Source organism: Rhineura floridana, chromosome 4, assembly GCF_030035675.1.
Source record: "Rhineura floridana isolate rRhiFlo1 chromosome 4, rRhiFlo1.hap2, whole genome shotgun sequence".
Taxonomy (NCBI): Eukaryota; Metazoa; Chordata; class Lepidosauria; order Squamata; family Rhineuridae; genus Rhineura; species Rhineura floridana.
Genome location: NC_084483.1, coordinates 14,795,120 through 14,815,749, shown reverse-complemented (window position 1 = coordinate 14,815,749; position 20,630 = coordinate 14,795,120). Strand labels below are relative to the sequence as shown.

The 20,630-nt window shown below is 39.6% G+C and overlaps 1 protein-coding gene across 2 annotated transcripts in view; it reads right to left on the bottom strand.

Annotated features, from left to right (window-relative positions):
- Positions 1 to 20,630, bottom strand: part of PLCB4 (phospholipase C beta 4) — a 250,171-nt gene that overhangs the window by 61,865 nt on the left and 167,676 nt on the right. For both annotated transcript variants that reach the window (XM_061622541.1, XM_061622542.1), the window contains 7 exons: positions 15,748 to 15,856; positions 14,741 to 14,951; positions 13,564 to 13,657; positions 12,886 to 12,965; positions 12,376 to 12,460; positions 8,798 to 8,888; positions 102 to 197 (listed from right to left, as the gene is read on the bottom strand). In XM_061622541.1, coding sequence (XP_061478525.1) covers positions 102 to 197; positions 8,798 to 8,888; positions 12,376 to 12,460; positions 12,886 to 12,965; positions 13,564 to 13,657; positions 14,741 to 14,951; positions 15,748 to 15,856 — 766 coding nt within the window. The remainder of the gene's footprint in view (positions 1 to 101; positions 198 to 8,797; positions 8,889 to 12,375; positions 12,461 to 12,885; positions 12,966 to 13,563; positions 13,658 to 14,740; positions 14,952 to 15,747; positions 15,857 to 20,630) is intronic.

The window sequence follows — 20,630 nt, the reverse complement described above, 5'->3', positions numbered from 1 at the left end:
AAGAGGCCTTGACTAAGGCTTTCTACCAGATGGTCTATCAGCTAAGACATTATGATAATTAGGAGTTGCTGAAGGGAAGACAATGTTGAGAACCACCTTACCACTTTCTATCTCTTCTTCATTATCATCCTCCAAGATGCTAACAGGAGCAGCAGTTTCACCAGCTTCCATCATACTTTTCAAAGTTTCAAGCTGTTCTATTTAAAGTAAATACACACAAAGACACACACACGATATTTTGTAAATCAAAATATATTGTAATATATATATTGTAAAATCATTTACAATGGATACCATGGACTGCGAAAAAGACAAATAATTGGGTGTTAGAACAAATTAAACCAGAACTATCACTAGAAGCTAAAATGATGAAACTGAGGTTATCATACTTTGGACACTTCATGAGAAGACATGATTCACTAGAAAAGACAATAATGCTGGGAAAAACAGAAGGGAGTAGAAAAAGAGGAAGGCCAACCAAGAGATGGACTGATTCTATATAGGAAGCCACAGACCTGAACTTACAAGATCTGAACAGGGTGGTTCATGACAGATGCTATTAGAGGTCACTGATTCATAGGGTCGCCATAAGTTGTAATCGACTTGAAGGCACGTAACAACAACAAAAATCATTTAGCTGTTCAGGGCTGGCTCGGAATAGCTATATGCACTCAACAGGCTGGGTTGATCATTATCAGTACTGAACCATAGTACAGTACACTCAGTGAACCTAGTATAGTCCACACTCACCGAAACATCATCCTAACCCTAATTTGTACATTACCAGCCACAACATGGAAGTCACTACCACATGGCTACTTACACAAAATGTGAAATGGTGCAATGTCAGGTGTATATGGATGGTGATCTAGTTACTTCCTGATCTACTGTCGCTAGTCTCCAGAGTAGATCAATGTTGGTGTGACAAGTAACCATGTTGCTGGATCTGCCTATGCGATCTGTGTCTTTCAATGCTACTACAAAAGCATGGGTCTCCTCTGGCAATGTTGGTAATTAATACAGTGGCCTTTACATTAAATGCTTCTTTTTCAGATCCTATTATCTCTGAATACTTCACTGGAAGTGGTGAAAACAGAACACGGAGCCTCAGACATTTAAATTAGAGCTGAGCCAAACTTTCTCTGGAGTCATTTTCCAGAGAACATTTCTGAGATTTTTCTTTATCTCACCCCCACTGAAAGAGAAGGCTCCATTGCACCTTTTAAAATACACGCTTAAAGATGGATTACAAATATCTAACTTGGAATATAAATGGAGCCAACACCGCGCAGAAGAGAAAGAAAGTGTTTCATTATTTGAAAAAATTAAAATTGGATATAATTTGTTTACAAGAAACTCATATTAAGAAGAAAGATTCCAAATATTTGATTTGTAAAAATTTGGGTGAAGAATTTATTTCGGCTGGATCAAAAAAAAAAAAAATGGAGTTGTTCTTTACATTAACCCACAATTGCTTCCTAAATTGATATTACTGGATGATTGTGGTAGATTTGTAGGGGTTGAAATTACTTTACAGGGCATAAAAATTTTGATAGTGGGTATTTATGCCCCCAATGAAGATAAAACAAGGTTCTACACAGGACTTATGGAAAAATTGTCAGAGTTTTCATATGATCATTGGTGTGTCATGGGTGATTGGAATGGGGTAATCTTACCAAAAATTGATAGACTTTCTGAAAAAAATATTAAAGAGACACAGGGTAAATTACCGAAGATTTGCTTTGAACTGATGCAAAATTTAGAATTGGTGGATACCTGGAGATATATAAATGATAACGCAAAGAAATTCACTTATTTTTCAGAAAGACATAAAGCATTCTCGAGGATTGATATGATTTGGATGTCTAAAAATCTAGTGAAAGATATTGTTAAAATGGATATATTACCAAAAACTTTTTCGGACCACAATCCTGTGATATTAACTTATAAAAAAAAAATCTTGGATTTAGATGGAGACTAAATGAATCTTTATTACAGAATGACAAAGTAGTACAAGAATGTAAGAAGAAATTAAAAGAGTTTTTTGAACATAATTTACATAAAGGAACAAATGAAAATGTTGTTTGGGATACAAGTAAGGCATTTATGAGGGGATATTGAGATTTACATTATGCTATAATCTCAAAGAAAATTTCTATAAAATGATGTACCGTTGGTACATGACTCCAGAAAAGTTGTCAAAAATGTATAGTAATGTTTCTAATGTTTGTTGGAAATGTAAACAACAAGAAGGATCTTTTTATCATATGTGGTGGCTGTGTAAAAAGGCAAAATCATTTTGGGTACAGATAGGTAGGATGATGCAAAAAATTCTAAAGATAAATATTCAGTCAAAACCAGAATTTTTTTTATTGGGTTTTATGGATAAACAAATAGAAAAGAAATATGGAAGAATAATATTATATATGATTACGGCAGCAAGATTATTATATGCACAAAAGTGGAAAATGGAACCAACACCAACAACGGAAGAATGGCTATTGAAATTAATGGATTTAGTAGAGATGGATAAATTGACATGTCTACTTAGAGAAAAATCGACAGACACATTTCTTAAGGAATGGAAGCCTCTCTTAGACTTTTTGTTGAAAGATCAAAATAAAATGATGATATTGGGATTTGACGATTAACTAAGATAGCCTATGGAGAAAAGTGATCCTGTATGTATATATTAAGGGACAGGTTTGATGTATATTATATACTCATAGCTGATCTGCGACAAATCGGAAGTCAACTATTTTATTTTTATTTTTTTGTTGTATTGTTATGTTTTTTGACTTTGTTTTGTTTGTCTTTTGAAAAATTTGAATAAAAATTATTAAAAAAAAAAAAGAGAAGGCTCCATTGCAGAATATTCTCCACTTTTTTTTGTTGTGGTGGTGGCTACCATTTCCCTTGTACAATGTCCCAGAGCAACAACAGCTATGGGAGCTATTCTATGGTTCCATCTTGTCCTCCATGCTATTTAACATCTATATGAAGCCACTGGGAGCTGTCATCAGGAGATTTAGAGTGAGGTATCATCAATGTGCAGGTGACACACAGCTCTATCTCTCTGTTCCATCTGAATTGGGAGGGGCAATTGAGATAGAATCATAGAATAGTAGAGTTGGAAGGGGCATATAAGGCCATCAAGTCCAACCCCCCTGCTCAATGTAGGAATCCAAATCAAACCATGTTAGACCAGTACTTGGAGGCAGTGATGGGCAGGATGTTGGCCAATAAATTGAAGATGAATCTTGAAAAGAGAGAGGTGTTATGTGTTCTGAAGAGAATTCAGGTGTGGAGAATGACCTGTTCTAGATGTGACTGCACTTCTCGGGAAGGAACAGGTCCATAGCTTAGGGGTACTTCTGGATTCGGCACTGTCACTGGAGGTGTGCAGGTAGCCTCGGTGGCTAGGAGTGCCTTTTTCCAGCTATGGCTAGTTTGCCAGCTGCGGCCCCTTTTGGACAGAAATGACTTGACCACTTTACTCTATGCTCTGGTAACTTCTAAACTGGATTACTGCAATGTGCTCTACATGGGGCTGCCCTCAAAGATGACTTGGAAACTTCAACTGGTCCAAAATGCAGTAGCCAGATTACTGGCTGGAGTTCAATTTAAATCTCATATAAATCCTGTTTTAAAACAGCTGCATTGGTTTCCAGTTCATTTTGAGGCCCATTTCAAGGAGCTCACGTTAGTGTTTAATGTCCTAAATGACTTAGGCTGCAAATATTTAAAAAACAGCCTCCTTTCCTACAGACCCTTTCAGGTGTTAAGATCAGGGAGGGGGCCCTCTTGGTTCGACTGCTCTCAGAAGCTCAGGAGGGTGGCAGCCTGAGAGGAGCCCTTCTCTGTGACAGCTCCTAGACGGTGGAACTCCATCACCAAAGAGCTGCACCTGGCACTATTTTCATCATATGCTGAAGATGTACCTCTGAAGATACCCTGGCCTTTGACACTTGAGAGGTATATTTTAGGACCCCCTTATTTTTGTGATTGTAATTTGTTTTATACTGTCTTAATGTTTAAATGGTTGTGAGCCACCCTGGGACTTAGAGTGAAGGGTGGGTAAATAACAACAACAACAAGTATTTTGGGGCACTGTGGAAAGTGCAAAATGATGGCCAGGCTGCCAACACAATTGCAGAAGCAGGGGGGAAAGAAAAGGAAGAAAAACCTTGGAAAAAAAGAAAAAAGCTGCACTACTGTCATGGCAAATGGCAAACCCCAGCTCAAAGAACTGCTGGGGAATTTACCCTTCCTCTGAATAAATTTGGTGAAATGGTGTTCCCCGAACACACAGTTTCCCAACTTCTCTACCCATAAATATGGTAGAGAATTTTGACAGCCCATTTGCACATAGCTTTAATTCAAACAACACATATTCTGCAAAACTGTGGATGATCTTAGCAGGATCTTCAGTCCCAATCTTATGTTTGGTTACTTGAAAGTAAGTCCCACTATGTTCAGTGCAGCTTACCCTCAAGTAACTGTGCACTGGGCTGCAGTCATTCTTCTAGAAATAACAATCACTCCATCACTATAATGATTGATCTGAAAGTTGCTTCATGCAGGAAGTGGGCAAATCTGGGATTACTTCCAGCTGATGCCTTCAAAAAAGGAAGGTGTCTCGTATGAATGTTTCCTGACAGAACTGCAAGACTCTAGAATACTGAGAAACCAAAGACAAGAAGTATGGAGATCAAAATAAACCCCAATATCATTGAAGATTACTATCCCATTGAGACTAATAACTAAAGAACTTTCCTTTATGCGCGCGCGAGAGAGAGAGTTGTTTGGTAAAACCATAAGGTATACGAAAAAGTAAAAAAGTACCATGATGCAATGCTTTGGAAGACAGTGCTATTGAAATGCTTCATAAAAAAAATACAGAGCAGCAAAGCAGAAGCTTATTCTTGACTGGAAATACTAGAGGTAACTGAGAAGATTTAAATGAGTTTACTGTGTTTTAGAGAGCCAGTGTGGTATAGCGGTTAAGGTGTTGGACTACGACCTGGGAGACCAGGGTTCGAATCCCCACACATCATGAAGCTCACTGGGTGACCTTGGGCCAGTCACTGCCTCTCAGCCTCAGAGGAAGGCAATGGTAAACCCCCTCTGAATACCGCTTACCATGAAAACCCTATTCACAGGGTCACCGTTAAGTCGGGATCGACTTGAAGGCAGTCCAGCACACACATTGTGTTTTAAAAGATGTGGCCAACACGAGTTTTGCAACCTCAAGAATTTATCTGTTACTTGGATAATTGTGTTATGTTAAAACACATAAAGAGCTAACATTTCATGTACAAGTTTCAAACTTGTGGTAATGTTTATTGGAAACATGTAACAATTTATTGTCACACACCCACAAATAATTGCCTCCAAAGCAAGACTCTGTGCATATGACCCTTTACTATGCATTCACAAGTTGCAGGGCAGCATCAAGTCCATGTGGGAAGTGGTAATGCCCACAGGAATTTACACTTGGCTTGGCAACACCCTAAAGATTTGTTTTTGTGGCCCAACGTTTAGCATCATTTGCAGGGAAAACAAATGCAATGAAAGCCCCCCTTTTTAAGAGGATTTCGTATTAATGATCCATTTTTTACAACACATTTTGTTTTCACAAAACAAAATTGCCAACAAATTTTCTTTTATTTTCCCTGTCACAAACGCAACAGTAACAAAGTTGCCAACTGGCACCAGTACTTCAGTGGATGTTTCTGTTTCTGTGCTTTCTTTCAGGACAATCGCGTATCCCATGGGATGTTATTCCCTGTATTTGTGGTGTTTATTTTAAAATGTGAAAAATGAATTTTTTAAACTGGAGTTGCACTGTTCTCTGAGGTAAGACAAGAGACCTTCAGTTCCTGAGGTGAATTTTTATATCTCTGGATGACCCCTCCTTTTCAGCCTTGATACATTTGAAAGGAAGCTGGTAGAAGTTTCTACAAGCTTCAAGAAAGGGGGTGGACGTCTAATAGAGAAATATCAAATACGTAAAAGAGAGAGAGAGAGCGCAATCACAGGGGGGTGGGGGTGGCTGCCCCTTGCCTGCCTGCTCAAGGGTATGAAGCCTTCAAGTCTGTTTGCAAGGCTTACCTGACCTGGTTGTTTCATTTCAGACATGTGTATTGTTAGTTTTGAATAAAAAGTTTGCTGAAATATGTTGAACTACTCTATTTTGTGGTGTAGGAACCTATCCCCATTCTTTTCCATATTATTCCTACTTCTGATACCAAAGTTTCTGTTAATTAAGTAATGCTTAAGACTTCCTGGGAACCATATGTAAGCCACATTGGGTTTCATGAAAAAAGAAAGATGAGATATAAATGTAATAAATAAAAATAAATAAATCTACTTTGTTAACTGAGGTATTATTGTAGAATAAAGAATCATTAGACGACGGCTAGAGCGCAAGTGGTGAAAGACTTGCTGTGAGGCTGATCGGGCATGAGTAAAACATAACCGTGCCCACTGTGTGGCAGTGAGAGTGGCAAAGAAGGCCCACTTCTCTGCCTCCATCACATCCTCAAGTAGCCATCTAGTGGAGCTCTTCCCTATTATCAGGCGTCTGTTGGCATCAACTCCAGGAAATGGAGTTTTAGACCCTTCGGAGGCCCACTGTGAATTGTTTGCAAGGCACTTTGAGGGTAAAGTTACTCGCCTCCGTAGCAGTCTTGATGCCCCATCCACATCTCCCCCAGGGGAGTCCCCAATGAGGTGTCCAGTGCAAAGTCTGCTGCACCTTCTTGGGAATGGTTTCAGTTGATGCGGCCTGATGATGTAGACAAGGCACTTGCGATGATGCGGCCAGCAACGTGCCCTCTTGACCCTTGCCCTTCTTGGAACATTAAAGCTTGCCAAGGGGGGTTGACCGAGTGGATCCAGGATGTGGTCAATGCATCGTTGTGGGAGAGAGGTGGTGATTCGACCACTCCTGAAAAAGGCCACCCTGGACCCACTGGTCTGCAACAATTACCAACCGGTCGCAAATACCCCCTTCTTAGAAATTGATTGAGAGGGTTGTGGCACTGCAATTGCAAGTACTCTTGGATGAAACAGATTATCTTGACCCATTCCAATCTGGGTTCAGGCCTGGTTATGGGACTGAATCGGCCTTGGTTGCCCTGATGGATGACCTTTATTGGGAGAAGAACAGGGGAGTGCGACCCTGCTATTCTTACTTGATCTTTCAGCAGCTTCTGATACCATTGACTATGGTATCCTTTTGGACCGACTTGCTGAGATGGGTATTGGAGGAACTGTTTTATATTGGTTCCGATCCTATCTCCAAGGTTGTTCTCAGAAAACAGCATTGGGTGACTGTCTTTCGGCCCCCTGACAGTAGTGCTGTGGGATGCTGCAGGGTACCATCTTGTTCCCCCATGCTGTTTAACATCTATATGAAGCCCTTGGAAGTGGTCATCAGGAGATTTGGGGTGAGGTGTCAGCAGTACGCTGATGATACCAAGCTCTATTTCTCTGTAACATCTGAATCAGGAGAAGATGCGCATGCCCTGGACAGCTGCCTGGACTCAGTGGTGGGCTGGATGAGGGCCAATAAACTGAGTCTGAATCCTAGCAAGACAGAGGCTCTGTGGGTTAACAGTTCCCAAGTTCAGATAATTGGTCAGTTGCCTGCTTTGGATGGGGTCGTACTCCCTCTGAAAGAGCAGGTTCATAGTTTGGTGGTGCTTCTGGATCCATCTTTGTCGCTAGAGGCCCAGGTGACCTCAGTGGCTAGGAGTGCCTTTTACCAGCTGCAGCTGTTAAGACAGCTGTGACCATTTCTGGACCGGGGTAACTTGACCACTATTGTCCATGCACTGGTAACCTCCAGGTTGGATTACTGTAATGCGCTCTATGTGGGGCTGCCCTTGAGGTTGGTCGGGAAGCTGCAGCTGGTGCAAAATGCAGCAGCAAGACTGCTCACTGGGCCAGGGTATCTCCAACATGTCACTCCGCTGCTGAAATAATTGCCCTGGCTGCCCATTTGCTACCGGGCCAAGTTCAAGGTTCTAGTTTTGGTGTACAAAGCCCTATACAGTTTGGGACCAGGATACCTGAAAGATCATCTTATCCCTTATACACCCGGTCAATCATTACGCTCTGCAGGTGAGGGCCTCCTGGAGATACCGTCTTATCAGAAGGTCCGTTCTGCACAACATAGGAAACGGACACCTACCCCATGGAATTCCCTCCCCTTAAATATTAGACCGGCGCCATCTCTGATCTTTTTGGCGCCTATTGAAGACCTTCCTCTTTCAACAAGCCTTTTAAGTTGAGAACTTATCCCAGTCTGCGTTGTAATTGCTTTTTAATATGTTTTAAATCTTTTTTTTAAAAAAAATGTTTTTAAAGCTTTTTTAAAAAAATGTTTTTAAAGATGTTTTGTTTTAATGTATTTTAAGGTCTGTTTTATGAAGCTTTAAAGTGTTTTTAGTGCTTTTGTGTGCCGCCCTGGGCTCCTGCTGGGAGGAAGGGCGGGATATAAATCAAATAATAAATAAATAAAATAATTAATTAACTAACTTATTGTCTATTTTCTTGGAAAGGTCTTTTAACAGAAGATTAGAAAAAAAGGTAGAGAAATTCTGAGTCCTCTTGCATGCCATGGTTCTGGTTGTTTTACCCACATGTAAAATATCATTTTGAAAAACTATAGCCAGATAATGAAATGTTGGAAATTATCTTTAAAATGATATAGAACATGTTCACTATGTATGAAAACAAAAAAATCGATCTGTGGGTTGGCATTTTCATGGAAGTACTCTTTACTTACTTTTTTCCACTTCAGGTTTCAATCTTTTGTTTTTAATCAGGATTTTTCTTTTAAGATCATTTGGGGAAGGCAAGGGCCTTCCTGGTCCAAGCTGCAATCAAGAAAAGAGACATAATTAGGAAATGCTTAGTATAAACACATTTATTACTGTCTTATATTCCAGCTTGGTAATGATACCAAAAGGAAAAGCAACAGAAAGAATAAAGATTCCCTAGAGGGTAGGGAGGACCAGCCAAACATTGTCTCCTGTGTTGTCTGAGGCTGCAATAGGAGGGAGAAAATCACTTGAAATTATGCAGATGAATCTCGTGCCTATGGAGGACAAGATTCCACCACCCAATTTCAGGTGATTCCCCCCCTCCCTTCAACTGCAAGTTGTCACAGCCCACAATTTTTGGTTGATCCCCTCTATCCTTTGGAGAGGCTTTTTTCATATGGGGGGCTGCAAAGGAGAGAAGGGAAAAGAAAGATCTGTTGTGAGATGCTGCTTTTTTCTCAGGGAACAAGGAATACAATCCTATGCATCTCTCTAGTAAGCAGGTTTTGATCACCCCTGGTACTCTGAGATTTAACAATGACCATGAGGGGCATGGAATAAAATGTTACAGTGCAGACTACTTCTGTTCAGTATTCCAGCCAGCCAGCCATGCCCTCTTCCCAGATGCTCCATGCCATCCCTACCCTCCGTGTTTCTTTTCCCACCTGTCAGTGCTCCATTGCTACTGAGCATGCTTAGTCCTTATTTGGTTTTTCCCCCATTCGTTTTCTTCCCTCAGTATTTTCTCCCCCAAGCCTTCTGATGCTGCTGTGGCTATATGCAGATCCAACTCGGAGAATGAGTTAATTGTTGGTAGATAGGATGATAATACTACTACTTAGCATTTATATAACAGCTTTAGAACAAGTGCTTCAGAGAATGTTATTTTGTTATAATCCTTACAGTCAGTCTCTAGGGTAGGCCAGTATTAATATTGCCATATTACAGATGTAGAGCTGAGGCTGAGAGAGAACAGCTTGCCTAAGACCACCTACAGTAGGGCCCCGCTTTACAACGCTTCGCTAATGCAGAGGTCTCAATTAGATGCAATCAGACTAAAGCCCCACTCATACGGTGCTTGTTCTGCTTTTACGGCAGTTTTCGGGCATCACGCACCATTCTATTCAATGGGTTCCGCTTTACAGCGGGGGTCCGGAACGTAACCCGCCGTATGAGTGGAGCCCTACTGTATTCAGTTCATGGTAGAAGCAAGGTTTCTGAATACAGTGAAAGCCAACATGAATACTCTTCGCACACACTAGTGTGGTTTAGGCAATTTGAGCATACAGCCCAATTTAAAACAAAACACCACAGTAATTTTAATCCATGTATCTATAAACTGAGTAGGCCATTTACAGTCTAACTATTATTAGTTGTAAACAGCAGTAACTGGATGATGCTAAGATTTGGGAAGCACAGTTTTCTTGATTAGCTGATGTAAACTTCAGGAAAGGAAACAGTCAAAATCTGGTTACAGCAGCAGCTGCCCCATAGAGAAGAAAACTATTACTGCCACAATTGACAGTGTGCCATTCTCCCCATTTCACAGAGCAGCTCAGGGAACCCTGATAATGGAAAATTACAGGAACATCAGCTGCAAGAGAATGAAACAACTAGGAAGAACAGGGATTAGAGGAATACATGCACAGAGCCAGACTAAGACAAGGAGAAGATTAACATGAAAATTAAAGAAGGGATCAAAACATTTACTATAAACTAAGGAGAAAGAAACACAGACAAAGCCAATGGAAATGAATGGGTTTGGAATAGTGGTCTGGTTCAGGAAACAAAAACTGCAGGGAAACATCCCTAAATTAGCAGCACGCAGGGACTCAATGCAGCAGCCCCCTGTAGTAATAACTTTGACAGCATCTTCCTCACCAGTGCCCCTGACTGGGAATTGCTAAGTTGTGGAACCATCCAACAAAGCCCTATGGCAAGGCTTCTCTGTGTGCACCACAGTGCTGCCTGATATAACTGCAATACCAAATGGCCAGTGGTGATACTAGTCATCATGATCCTTACTTTCTCAATACCCTTCAGCTTAAACTGCTATGTAGTAAACTATCCTAGCTCTATTGACAGGCAGCTGAGGCAATATTAAACAAAAACTATTTTGTTTGCATTCTATTTGTTAATGCAATTATGAGAACAAAATTGACTGATTTCATTTAATTATTATATCAAGAAAAATGAACTGCATATTCCTATGATTTATATTTCTTTGATCTTGGACTTCAAGTCAAGAGACTTGGGAATGCTTCTCAGATTACTCCCCCACTCCCTTCTACATGCTGAGATTAATCTTCATGTCTGGAAAAACACATACTGACTCTAGTGTGTTAAGGTCAATGTAAGTGAAGTTTTTGGTTTCAGGTGCTCATATCATCATCATATTTATTGTTTCTTAAAAGCTTTGTAAAAGGGCTTTTTGAAAGGTATTTGTGTTAGTCTGCTGCAGCAAAACAACAACAGTCTTTTAATACCTTAAAGACTAGGGATTATATTCAACAAGTCCTACTCAGAGTAGGTCCACTGAAATTAATGAGCCTATGTTAATCATGTCCATTAACTTCAATGAATCTACTCTGAGTAGGACTAACACTGAATACCACTCTAATGGTTTGGTATGGCATAAGCTTTAATATATTAGAGTCTCTTACAACTAGAATAAATGTCATAAAATGCACAAAATGTTGACTTCATTTGGCAGGTAGAGGGAGAAAAATGTAAACAGCGGGGTTAAAATAGCAAAGAAAGAAAATGTGCAGTTTAATTAAAACTTAATTAAAACATAAGTGTATGCCAAATAATAAACATAGTGACCACTCACAGTAGGAACAGATGATGAAAAAGGCATTGCACAATGGAAAAAGGTTAACTTAAAAGAGCATGCAATTTTTAAAAAAACTACACAGGATCTCCCTGCAGCCTTACAATCTAAATGAATGCATACATGAGAAAAAGATGACAGCAAGTGGTAAATGAAGATAAAGGAGAAAGAGGCACACTGAATTAAATAACTCAGATACAGTATAATCCTATATGTGTCTACTGAGAAGCAAGTCCGTTTGAGTCAATGGGACTTACTCCTAAGTAAGTGGGTGTAGCATTGTAGCCTTATTTGGAAAACCTTAAGGTGCTTCTTAAAAGGTAAGGACTGTCGATCTGTCTTGGCATAAGGAAGCTTCCTAAGTTTCCATGGAGGGAGGGACTGGCTTTTATGAATATCTAAGAAAAATGAGTTCTGAAGATAAGATACCGACAAAAGAAAACAATGGTGGCTGTGAGACAGGAGATGAAATATTTGCTGTTGCTAAAAGAGTGGTATAAGAGGAATGCAAGGCTCTAGGAGTAAGATAAGAAATTAAGGCAGAAAAGTAAGCAGGAGCAACAGAATTCAGGGCTAATATACAGGCACTTCATGATGTAAGAACCTGATGACATCCTTCAAACTCCAAGGTGTATCATGACTCTTACCACCAGATTTTTCTAAAAGTTTTTATAAGAAGATATAAAGAAACAGTTGGAAGGTACCTACTGGATATGTTTCGAGTGGCTGCTTTAATAGAAGATCTCCAAAAATATCTTCACAGTATTTTGACATTTTGTATTGTTGATATTTGCTGGGAAACAATATAATTTTTTTAAAAAAGAGGCACTGTTGTGAATCAAAATATAGAAGTGTATGGAATTCATTCTTTTTTAATGCTGTCTGTTTACTGCACAACTGAACGTTATTGAAACAAAATAGTACAACCATGCATAAGAGATTAACACAAACCCAAATACAATTGGAGAATTGATATAAAACAATTATATGAAAGTGGCTTCCAAGTGTATTTATGTTATTGCATCAGAGCTTAAAACCCAATATGGTAAATCTGACTTCTGTAATTAAAGCAAATACTCAGTGCGACCTTGAATTTAACTTAGGCCAATTTTATTAGAAAACTGTCACTGACAACATTTGCCCTACTTTGAGTTTTGCCACCATTTCTCTTTCATTTCATCATTGAAATATGCAAGAAAATAACCCTTCATAATGTACCTGCAGTGATTTTCAAATGACAGTATGACAGGATACTCAGATGTTACAAATGCTGTTTCCTTAATGGCTTGAATCACATCCTTTAAAAAAGGCAAAAATGGTTACACATGAAAACTAATTCAGATGCAATCTAGAGCATATTAAACAATCAGAAAGATGCCATGACTTAAAAAAAACAAAGTGTCCATGCTGAAAAGAGGTCCATACTGATCTTTTCAATGTTGTCTCACAACATTAAACTGAACAGTAGGTTTCTCAAAATTCTCCTTACTGCTGAAGGAAGTTGACTGTGGCGATAAACAATGCACCACCACTAATGCTCTGATCCATACAACATATGGAATCTTATTGCTTATTGACCGGATCTTATTCAAAGTAAATCCTATCCCTTCCCTTTCCAGTGATAAGACAGGAGAATGTTAAAACCCAACAGAGCCAGAATGAATTTAGTCTGCAGAGCAGGGAAGTATTCAAATGAATGCTGCTGCACAGAAGCCTATTGCTTGTCAATTGGAGGCAAGCTATAAGCATAATGAGGGAAAGAGTGAGATCTTGATATACTTGGGCAGAGCTTCAACATTACACAAATGGCAGCTGAATTCCTAGTAAACCAAGAAAAGTATTGTACTAAGTGACCTATGGCTTGGCCTTTTAAAATTTATTACCGGTTATGTTTACCTTGAAAAGGATGTCTGTACACATTGCTTTTCCATGTGTTATTATTGGTTCCTGGTCTTCACCTTTTCCATCCCAGCAATCGAGTTCAACACATCTATAAACCAATGAGAAAAAAGTACTTTCCCTTTTTCATTGCTAAGGCAATTAATAGTAAAAGATTGAACAATTCCTTTCAAATTATCTGATATAGTAACAACAGTGGCTACTTTTAAATGCTTTCTATGTGTGTGTAAGCCAGCCTTTCCCAACTAGTGGGCCACCAGATGTTGTTGGACCACAACTCCCATCAGCCTCAGCCAGCATTGCCAATGGTCAGGAAAGATGGGATTTGTGGTCCAACAACATCTGGAGGCACACTAGTTGGGAAACGCTGGTGTAAGCCATCTGAGAGAAAAGGAGTCACACCATGTAACTATACCTATATATACTGCTTAATTTTGATTTGAACTGACCATCAGAGGTCCTGGACATGTCGAACACCTGGGTGTTGGAGGCTTGTTGTGTGTGGCTGTCCCTCTGCAGATGTCAGGGGCAGGACCAGTGGATGGCATGACTTTGGCATAGGGTTAGTAGCATGGCCCCACCCTCTTCCCTGCTTCTGCTGTCTCTCTGTCCATGTGGCATGATAAGAAGACACATTGTTCTCAGATAGCGGACATGTACATGTACTGAATTTTAAAACTAAGTTTTATTATATAATGTAGTTTAGTGTTGTTTCATTGATGATGTTTTGATATGCCCTGTGACCATGTGGTGAAGTGCAGGATACAAATCATACTTACTCCCTGCAAACAATGAAACACAAATTATATAAACGTGAATGCATATTAGCTTAGATATAAGTAAATGCCTCTAAAATGCATATGGCTCCAATATAATTTACATTTTCCTGTTTTGCTAAGTATCAAAACAACTGCAGTCAGATGGTAAAACCCTACTGTACTTTGCTCATTGTATAGTATCTTTAAAGGTATGATTGCAAATTTCCACTAGCACCCTTACGAACCTCTCAGTATTTAAATAAGTGTTTGTTACATGTGCATGTGTGTGTAATATCTATATCTATATGTAAACAAATGGTCACATATACTGGTGAATCAGATACTGTACATTTAACCTGTTTTATAGTATAACATCTCCAAAATATTCACTGAAACCACCATCATGAATGTCCAACCTGCATCCAGCTAAGAGGACTTGTCTATACATCTCCACAGATGACTTCCCACCAAACTGTCTTCCTGTGAGATACGTGTTGTGGGAGGAACTAATGAAGTAGTGAGCCAAAGGATGTTCCATTTCTTGGTATAGCTCTAAACGGTCTAGGAAGACAGGCGCGTTCTCATCTGACATCAAGTACCGGCAAAAGCCATCACTTGACATAAGACCTGAAAGCATGAAACCACAACATTATGGATTCTATGCACTTATGCTGCGATTAACACACACGCACACACATACCACTGCAGATTTGAAAAGCCAATGGAGGCAGTTATCTTCTCCCCCCCCCCAAGAATGCTCCCGAAAACAACACTGCCTCATGATGTAGCATCAATCACATGGGACACTCTGTGCAAAAATGCTAAGGGAGTGCTGCTAGGCTGCAACTCTCTTTGCCCTAGCAGCATTCCCTTTGTAGTGAAAAGTGATAAATGGAGCTCCAGCAGAGGAATATGAAGAGTTTCAAAATATCAGTTTAGAACAAAAATGCTCAGTTTGCATCATTTTTCTATGCTATGAGAAACACAGGTTGCACTCTTTATTTAGAAGATGTGCAAATGGGGTCCAATGGAAAATATCAGTGGACTTGGCCATTTCTTTGTCTTAACTCCAATCAGAAAAATAGGAATAAGTGAGTCACCTCACGGGCTAATTTTTAGGATAAAGAAAAAAAGGGGGGGGGAACCCCAGGATGACGAAAGACCAACGTGGGTGAATAAACAAGATTATTGATCATCATTCACCCACGTTGGTCTTTCGTCATCCTGGGGTCCCCCCCCCTTTTTGTTCTTTCTGCCGATTTGGATGCCTTCCACTCCCCTCTCCTCTTTTTTAATTTTTAGGATGAACAAGACACGATGATGTTCAGACAAAGGTTAGGATAGCATGTGCTTCTGAATACACAGCCTTGAAGAAAACAATACATTTTGTAGGAATGATTGCCTAGCACCTCCTGCTTCTTACCTTTGCTTTTTAAATCTTCATCTGGCTCATATGTCTCAATTATCTGCATTGCTCTTTTGGGATCATAGAATGGAAACAAAATTTCATTCAGCCGAGGATCTCGTTGATGCTAAGATTAGAGAAAAACAGAATTTAGAGGGATGACCACTTTACAGCTTTACTTCTACAGACATCAGTGCTGAGATTGGAAGGGGAGGGATAACTACTTTTGAAAGCGGAACTCAATTATTCTATGTATCAATAGGGTGTTCTTTTTTTAATTCCAACATTTGGCAGGTAAGTTAATGTTAACATATGTTCACGATAATTGTGTAATGTGTATTACTGTTGTTCATGTGCAATAAACACATGCAGTGTACATTGCAAATAATTCATTGCCCCATTTCACAATTCATTAATAAATTCATCTTCCCTTCCCTAAAATCTTAAACAGATGAACTAGATTATTGCTATCTAGTTCAAGCTTCCTTTTTCAGAAACATTACCGTTCATATCTAAAAAGGGAGCGTGTAGAGAAAGAACTTTAAAATGACTGTACAGACAGTGGTGGTGTTTAAGAAATTCTGTGCAATAAATCCATAACTTCATGGAACGGTTAAGTTCATCTGCCGACATAGTTTATAAATCAAAGTTGGAATTATTATTATACATACTGATATGGAAGAGAAGGAAGTAATTACTAAATATAAAATATAAATATAACCATGTTAAGTAGAAAGATAAAGATGTCCAGAATGTTGGAGTGATTTAATTATGTTAATAATATCATTGGCTAGGATGCAAAGAGCTACTGATACATGGCCAAGTGTTTGGTGATGCCTACTAGCCTCCCCCACCCCTTTGAACAACACAGCCACTGTCCATTTCGAAACTTCTGTCATATTCCAACAAAAGCCCAAAGTTCCCTGGGATGCACGAAACTAGCGGTGCCACTTTTGGATCACTGCCATTAAAGACAATATTGTTGGAAAGACAACCAAAGTAGGGTTTGGATTGTTGGTCAAAATTACAAATACAATGAATGGGAAGAACTACTGTAGTCAAAACAAGCATAACCATGTTTCTATTGTTCTGTTTAGAAGTGGGGGGGAGAGCGAGAGAGCGCTTCATTAATATGTCACTCTCTTAAATTACAAATCTCTGAAATTTGATCAAGCACACTGCTAGAGAAGATACTGTATCTTACAGTGGCTAATTTCTCTAAGTCTGGGTTGGGACATAATGCAAAAATATGGCTAGTGCTAACCACAGTTAAGAACTCACACCATGGTTTGAATTTCCAGATGTACAACAGGAAATAAGGCTTTAGAGCTTCTTGTTTACTTTTGTTTTTCCCTCTACTCTGTATTCAAATTCATAAGTTACTAAGTTCACAAAGCAGGCTCCTGAGGCAGTGCAATGACTCTAATTGTGGTTTGTCAGTGGTCTGTGAATTCAGACATAATAGCAAACCACAACTAGCACAAACTGTGGTTGGTTTGCACACCAACTTGAACTGAAGGTTCAGATCCTGGTTTGTTGCCACCAAACCAACCAGTTTGAGGGCAGCCTTGCATTCAGTCATTGGCTGCATTTGGATATAACATTAAGACTGCAGTTCTAAACTCACTTATTATGGAGTAAGCCTCACTGAATATGGTGGGGCTTACTTCTGAAAAAGCATTCAAAGGATTGTGCTGTAAACAATAGTTGAGTGCTGCATGAATGAGCTCTGGGGTTGTCTGATTCCCCTCCCCTCCCATCTTCTCCTCTGATATGGCCACAAAAGGGACATCAGAAACATCCAGTTCTGTTGCCATGTTGTCTGAACCAGGACAAATTATAGTTGGTTTAGCAAACTAAGCCAACTTCAACTTGAGGTCTATGATCTTGGGTTGTTTGGATAAACCATATTTAAAACTAACCACAGTAGTCCTGGTTCAGACAACATGAATAAATCTAGTTAGTTGAAAAATGAAAATGGATTTTTCCAATACCCTCCTTGCAGTCACACAAATGGAGGAGAAGGGAGGGGGAGTAGGCTTGTGCATGTAACACTAAACAATGTTTAGTATTATGTCTAAACAAGACCATTATATGAAACCAAGGTTTGTCTGAATTCAATTATGTCTGAACTCAGCCTAAGTATTATCAAGTGCTAATACTGAAAGCTGTATGACAATGCTGGCAAACTGCGGATTATCATTTTAGCTGGTTCACAGAACAAAATATGTGTGTTCCATTAAACACTGGGTTATGCTAGAGAAGGAAAACAGATATTCATTGGAAAAAGTGTTATCTTATGACAGACCATTATGTCAGTATGGGAAAGAGAAAGGAAAAACCTGACACCTGTAGTTCCACATTTTTCCTCCACGATTTATGGTAAAAGGCTGCTTAGTTGCAAGAATAGTGAGCCACTTTAGTGCCTGAGAAAATGCCAATTTAACAATGTTGTGTGATTTAGTGAGTGAAAATGGCTGTCATATAATGAAGTATGAGATAGCCAAGTTCATTTGCATTATAAGCATGTAGAAATGAAAAATGTGGTACAAAAATGTGAAGTGAATGTGACATTAACCAAATTATCAATTAAGTTTAAACCACATAAAAAACAATCACAGATTTATGGCATTCTGATGAAGTTCTCCCTTGATGACAAATGCAGAGGAAAAAAATGGAAGCATTACTTTTATAGTTTGCTTGGCACTTTTCAGAGTACAAGGTCCCTGCCCCAAGAAGATTACACTCTAAAATTCGACACAGTAGAAACAACAGAGAAAGTGGAGAAAGGGGTAAATAGGGAAGCAATATATGGTGGTTTCAATTGCATGTGCTTAGGCTTAGTTACAGGCTCAGTTACAGCAGCGTATGAGAACTAAGAGCTTTAACCCAAAGGATTCATACAAAAGGTGAGTTTTGAGCATCAATTAATCAAGGAGTTCTAGGAGGCAATTCCAGGGATATGGGTAGGAGTGGTTGGCATGGTGGTGTAAACAGGTGTTGCTCACCTGTCTTCTTAATGACAAGTGCTGCTGCCGGTTCCTGAGAGGGGAAAGGGCAAGGCATGGGAACTGTGTAGGCACAGTGGCAATAATGTCAATTTTGCTCTTCCCCTGCGCCTGCACCATGCTGAGCTCCCCATGCCTCACCATCCCTCTCAGGAACCAGCAACCATGCTTGGCATCAGGAAGGCAGGTGAGCAACACCACTCTGCCTGCACCACCTCGCCAACTGCTACTGCATATGGGACAGCAAGGGATAAAGGGTGGAGTTATCTGATGGAGCAGGAGGCCTTCAGACAGTGGAGAATGGAGAATGGTGGAGTGGAGAATGGTGGAGCTGGAGGACATAAGAAAGGACATATCAGGATACAGGCATACCCCGCTTTAACATACGCAATGGGACTGGAGCGTGTATGTAAAGTGAAAATGTACTTAAAGTGAAGCAATTATCTATGCATGTACTGCACTGCAATCGCCACTAGATGGCAGCAGCGTCTTGCCATTAAGTGTCCGTAATTGCGAAGCACGCATACGTTAAGTGGGGTATGGTGGCGTATGGAGCATGTACGTTATAGCGAGGCAATGTTAAGTGAAGTGACATTAAGCGGGGTATGCCTGTATAAGAAAGATAAAGCAAGCACGTCTGTGTAAGGCTTTAAAGATAAGGACAGCTTAGGCTAGATCTAGGAAAGAAAGGAAGCCAGTGTAGCGATTTAAAGAAGGCCCTCACATGATCACAGCAATGCAAGAGAGGCGGATGGTTTTGGCAGCAGAGTGTTGAACAGACATGAATGGGCCAAGGTGAGAAAACTGAAGACCAGAGAGATGACTGTAATAGTCTAAGTGAGTGATGACCAGAGAGTGGACCAGAGGAGTTTTTTGCCAAATGGTTAGAAAGTAAGAACCATCCCACTAGCAATGGGGCTTTCTTCCAAGAAAGTGTGCATAAATATGCAGCCTTAATTGCATTAGATGAAACGTGAATTGCATAATATCCAGAAACACTGTCGTGATTTCAGGTATATCTGCAGAAGACTGCTAAAATGTTAGTAGAAGTGATCTTGGGGTCAATTTTGTAAGATGGCCAAACATATCTCAAATCATCTCTAAGAGACTAGGCCTCACCAACAATTTATTATCATTATTTTGTACACTGACTTGGAACGTATGTGGAAGGCTATTATTATTATTATTATTATTATTATTATTAGCCTTCCACATACTTTCCAAGGCAATGTATAAAATATAACAAAAACAGTTAAAACAGCTAAAAAAAGAACAAGGTGAGTTTTTAAAACATGGGTTCAAATTAACTACTAACAAGAGTCCAGAGAATGTAAAGGTTTTACTTTGCCATAGTGGAATAGAACTGCACATTGTGTACCGGATTCTCCACTGAAAAACAAAAACCAGGCACAATTCAGCTGAGAGACCTGTAAGCAGATGCAAGCAAAATAATGTGGAAATGTGGAAATCCTTCAGCCAAGGTAAGTGCCCAGCTGTGGACTTCACTTATGAGAGTTTCAAGATGGAATACAGAGTGCCACATGTTGCAGATCAACAGTTCTGGAATGGCCAGTCTAATATAAGAGACACCAGGGAACATTTCTTGTAATTTTTCAAATATTTTGGCATTCTGTTCTGTACCAAGCATATTCAGTGAAAAGGCAAATAAATGGGCTCACTTCTTCATAGTCAAAACACTCTTTGTCTACTGCATAAGGCAGCACCAAAAAAATGCCAATGCTAAAATGCCAATGCCAAATCAGAACATGCAGCTGAGAATACGTCATTTCTTAATCTCTGCTACAAATAGTATAGCCCAACCACAAAGTCACACTGCTCAGGGGCAGGGGAAAGGCTTGCGTGATCACTTCTAATATAATAAAATCAAAGCAA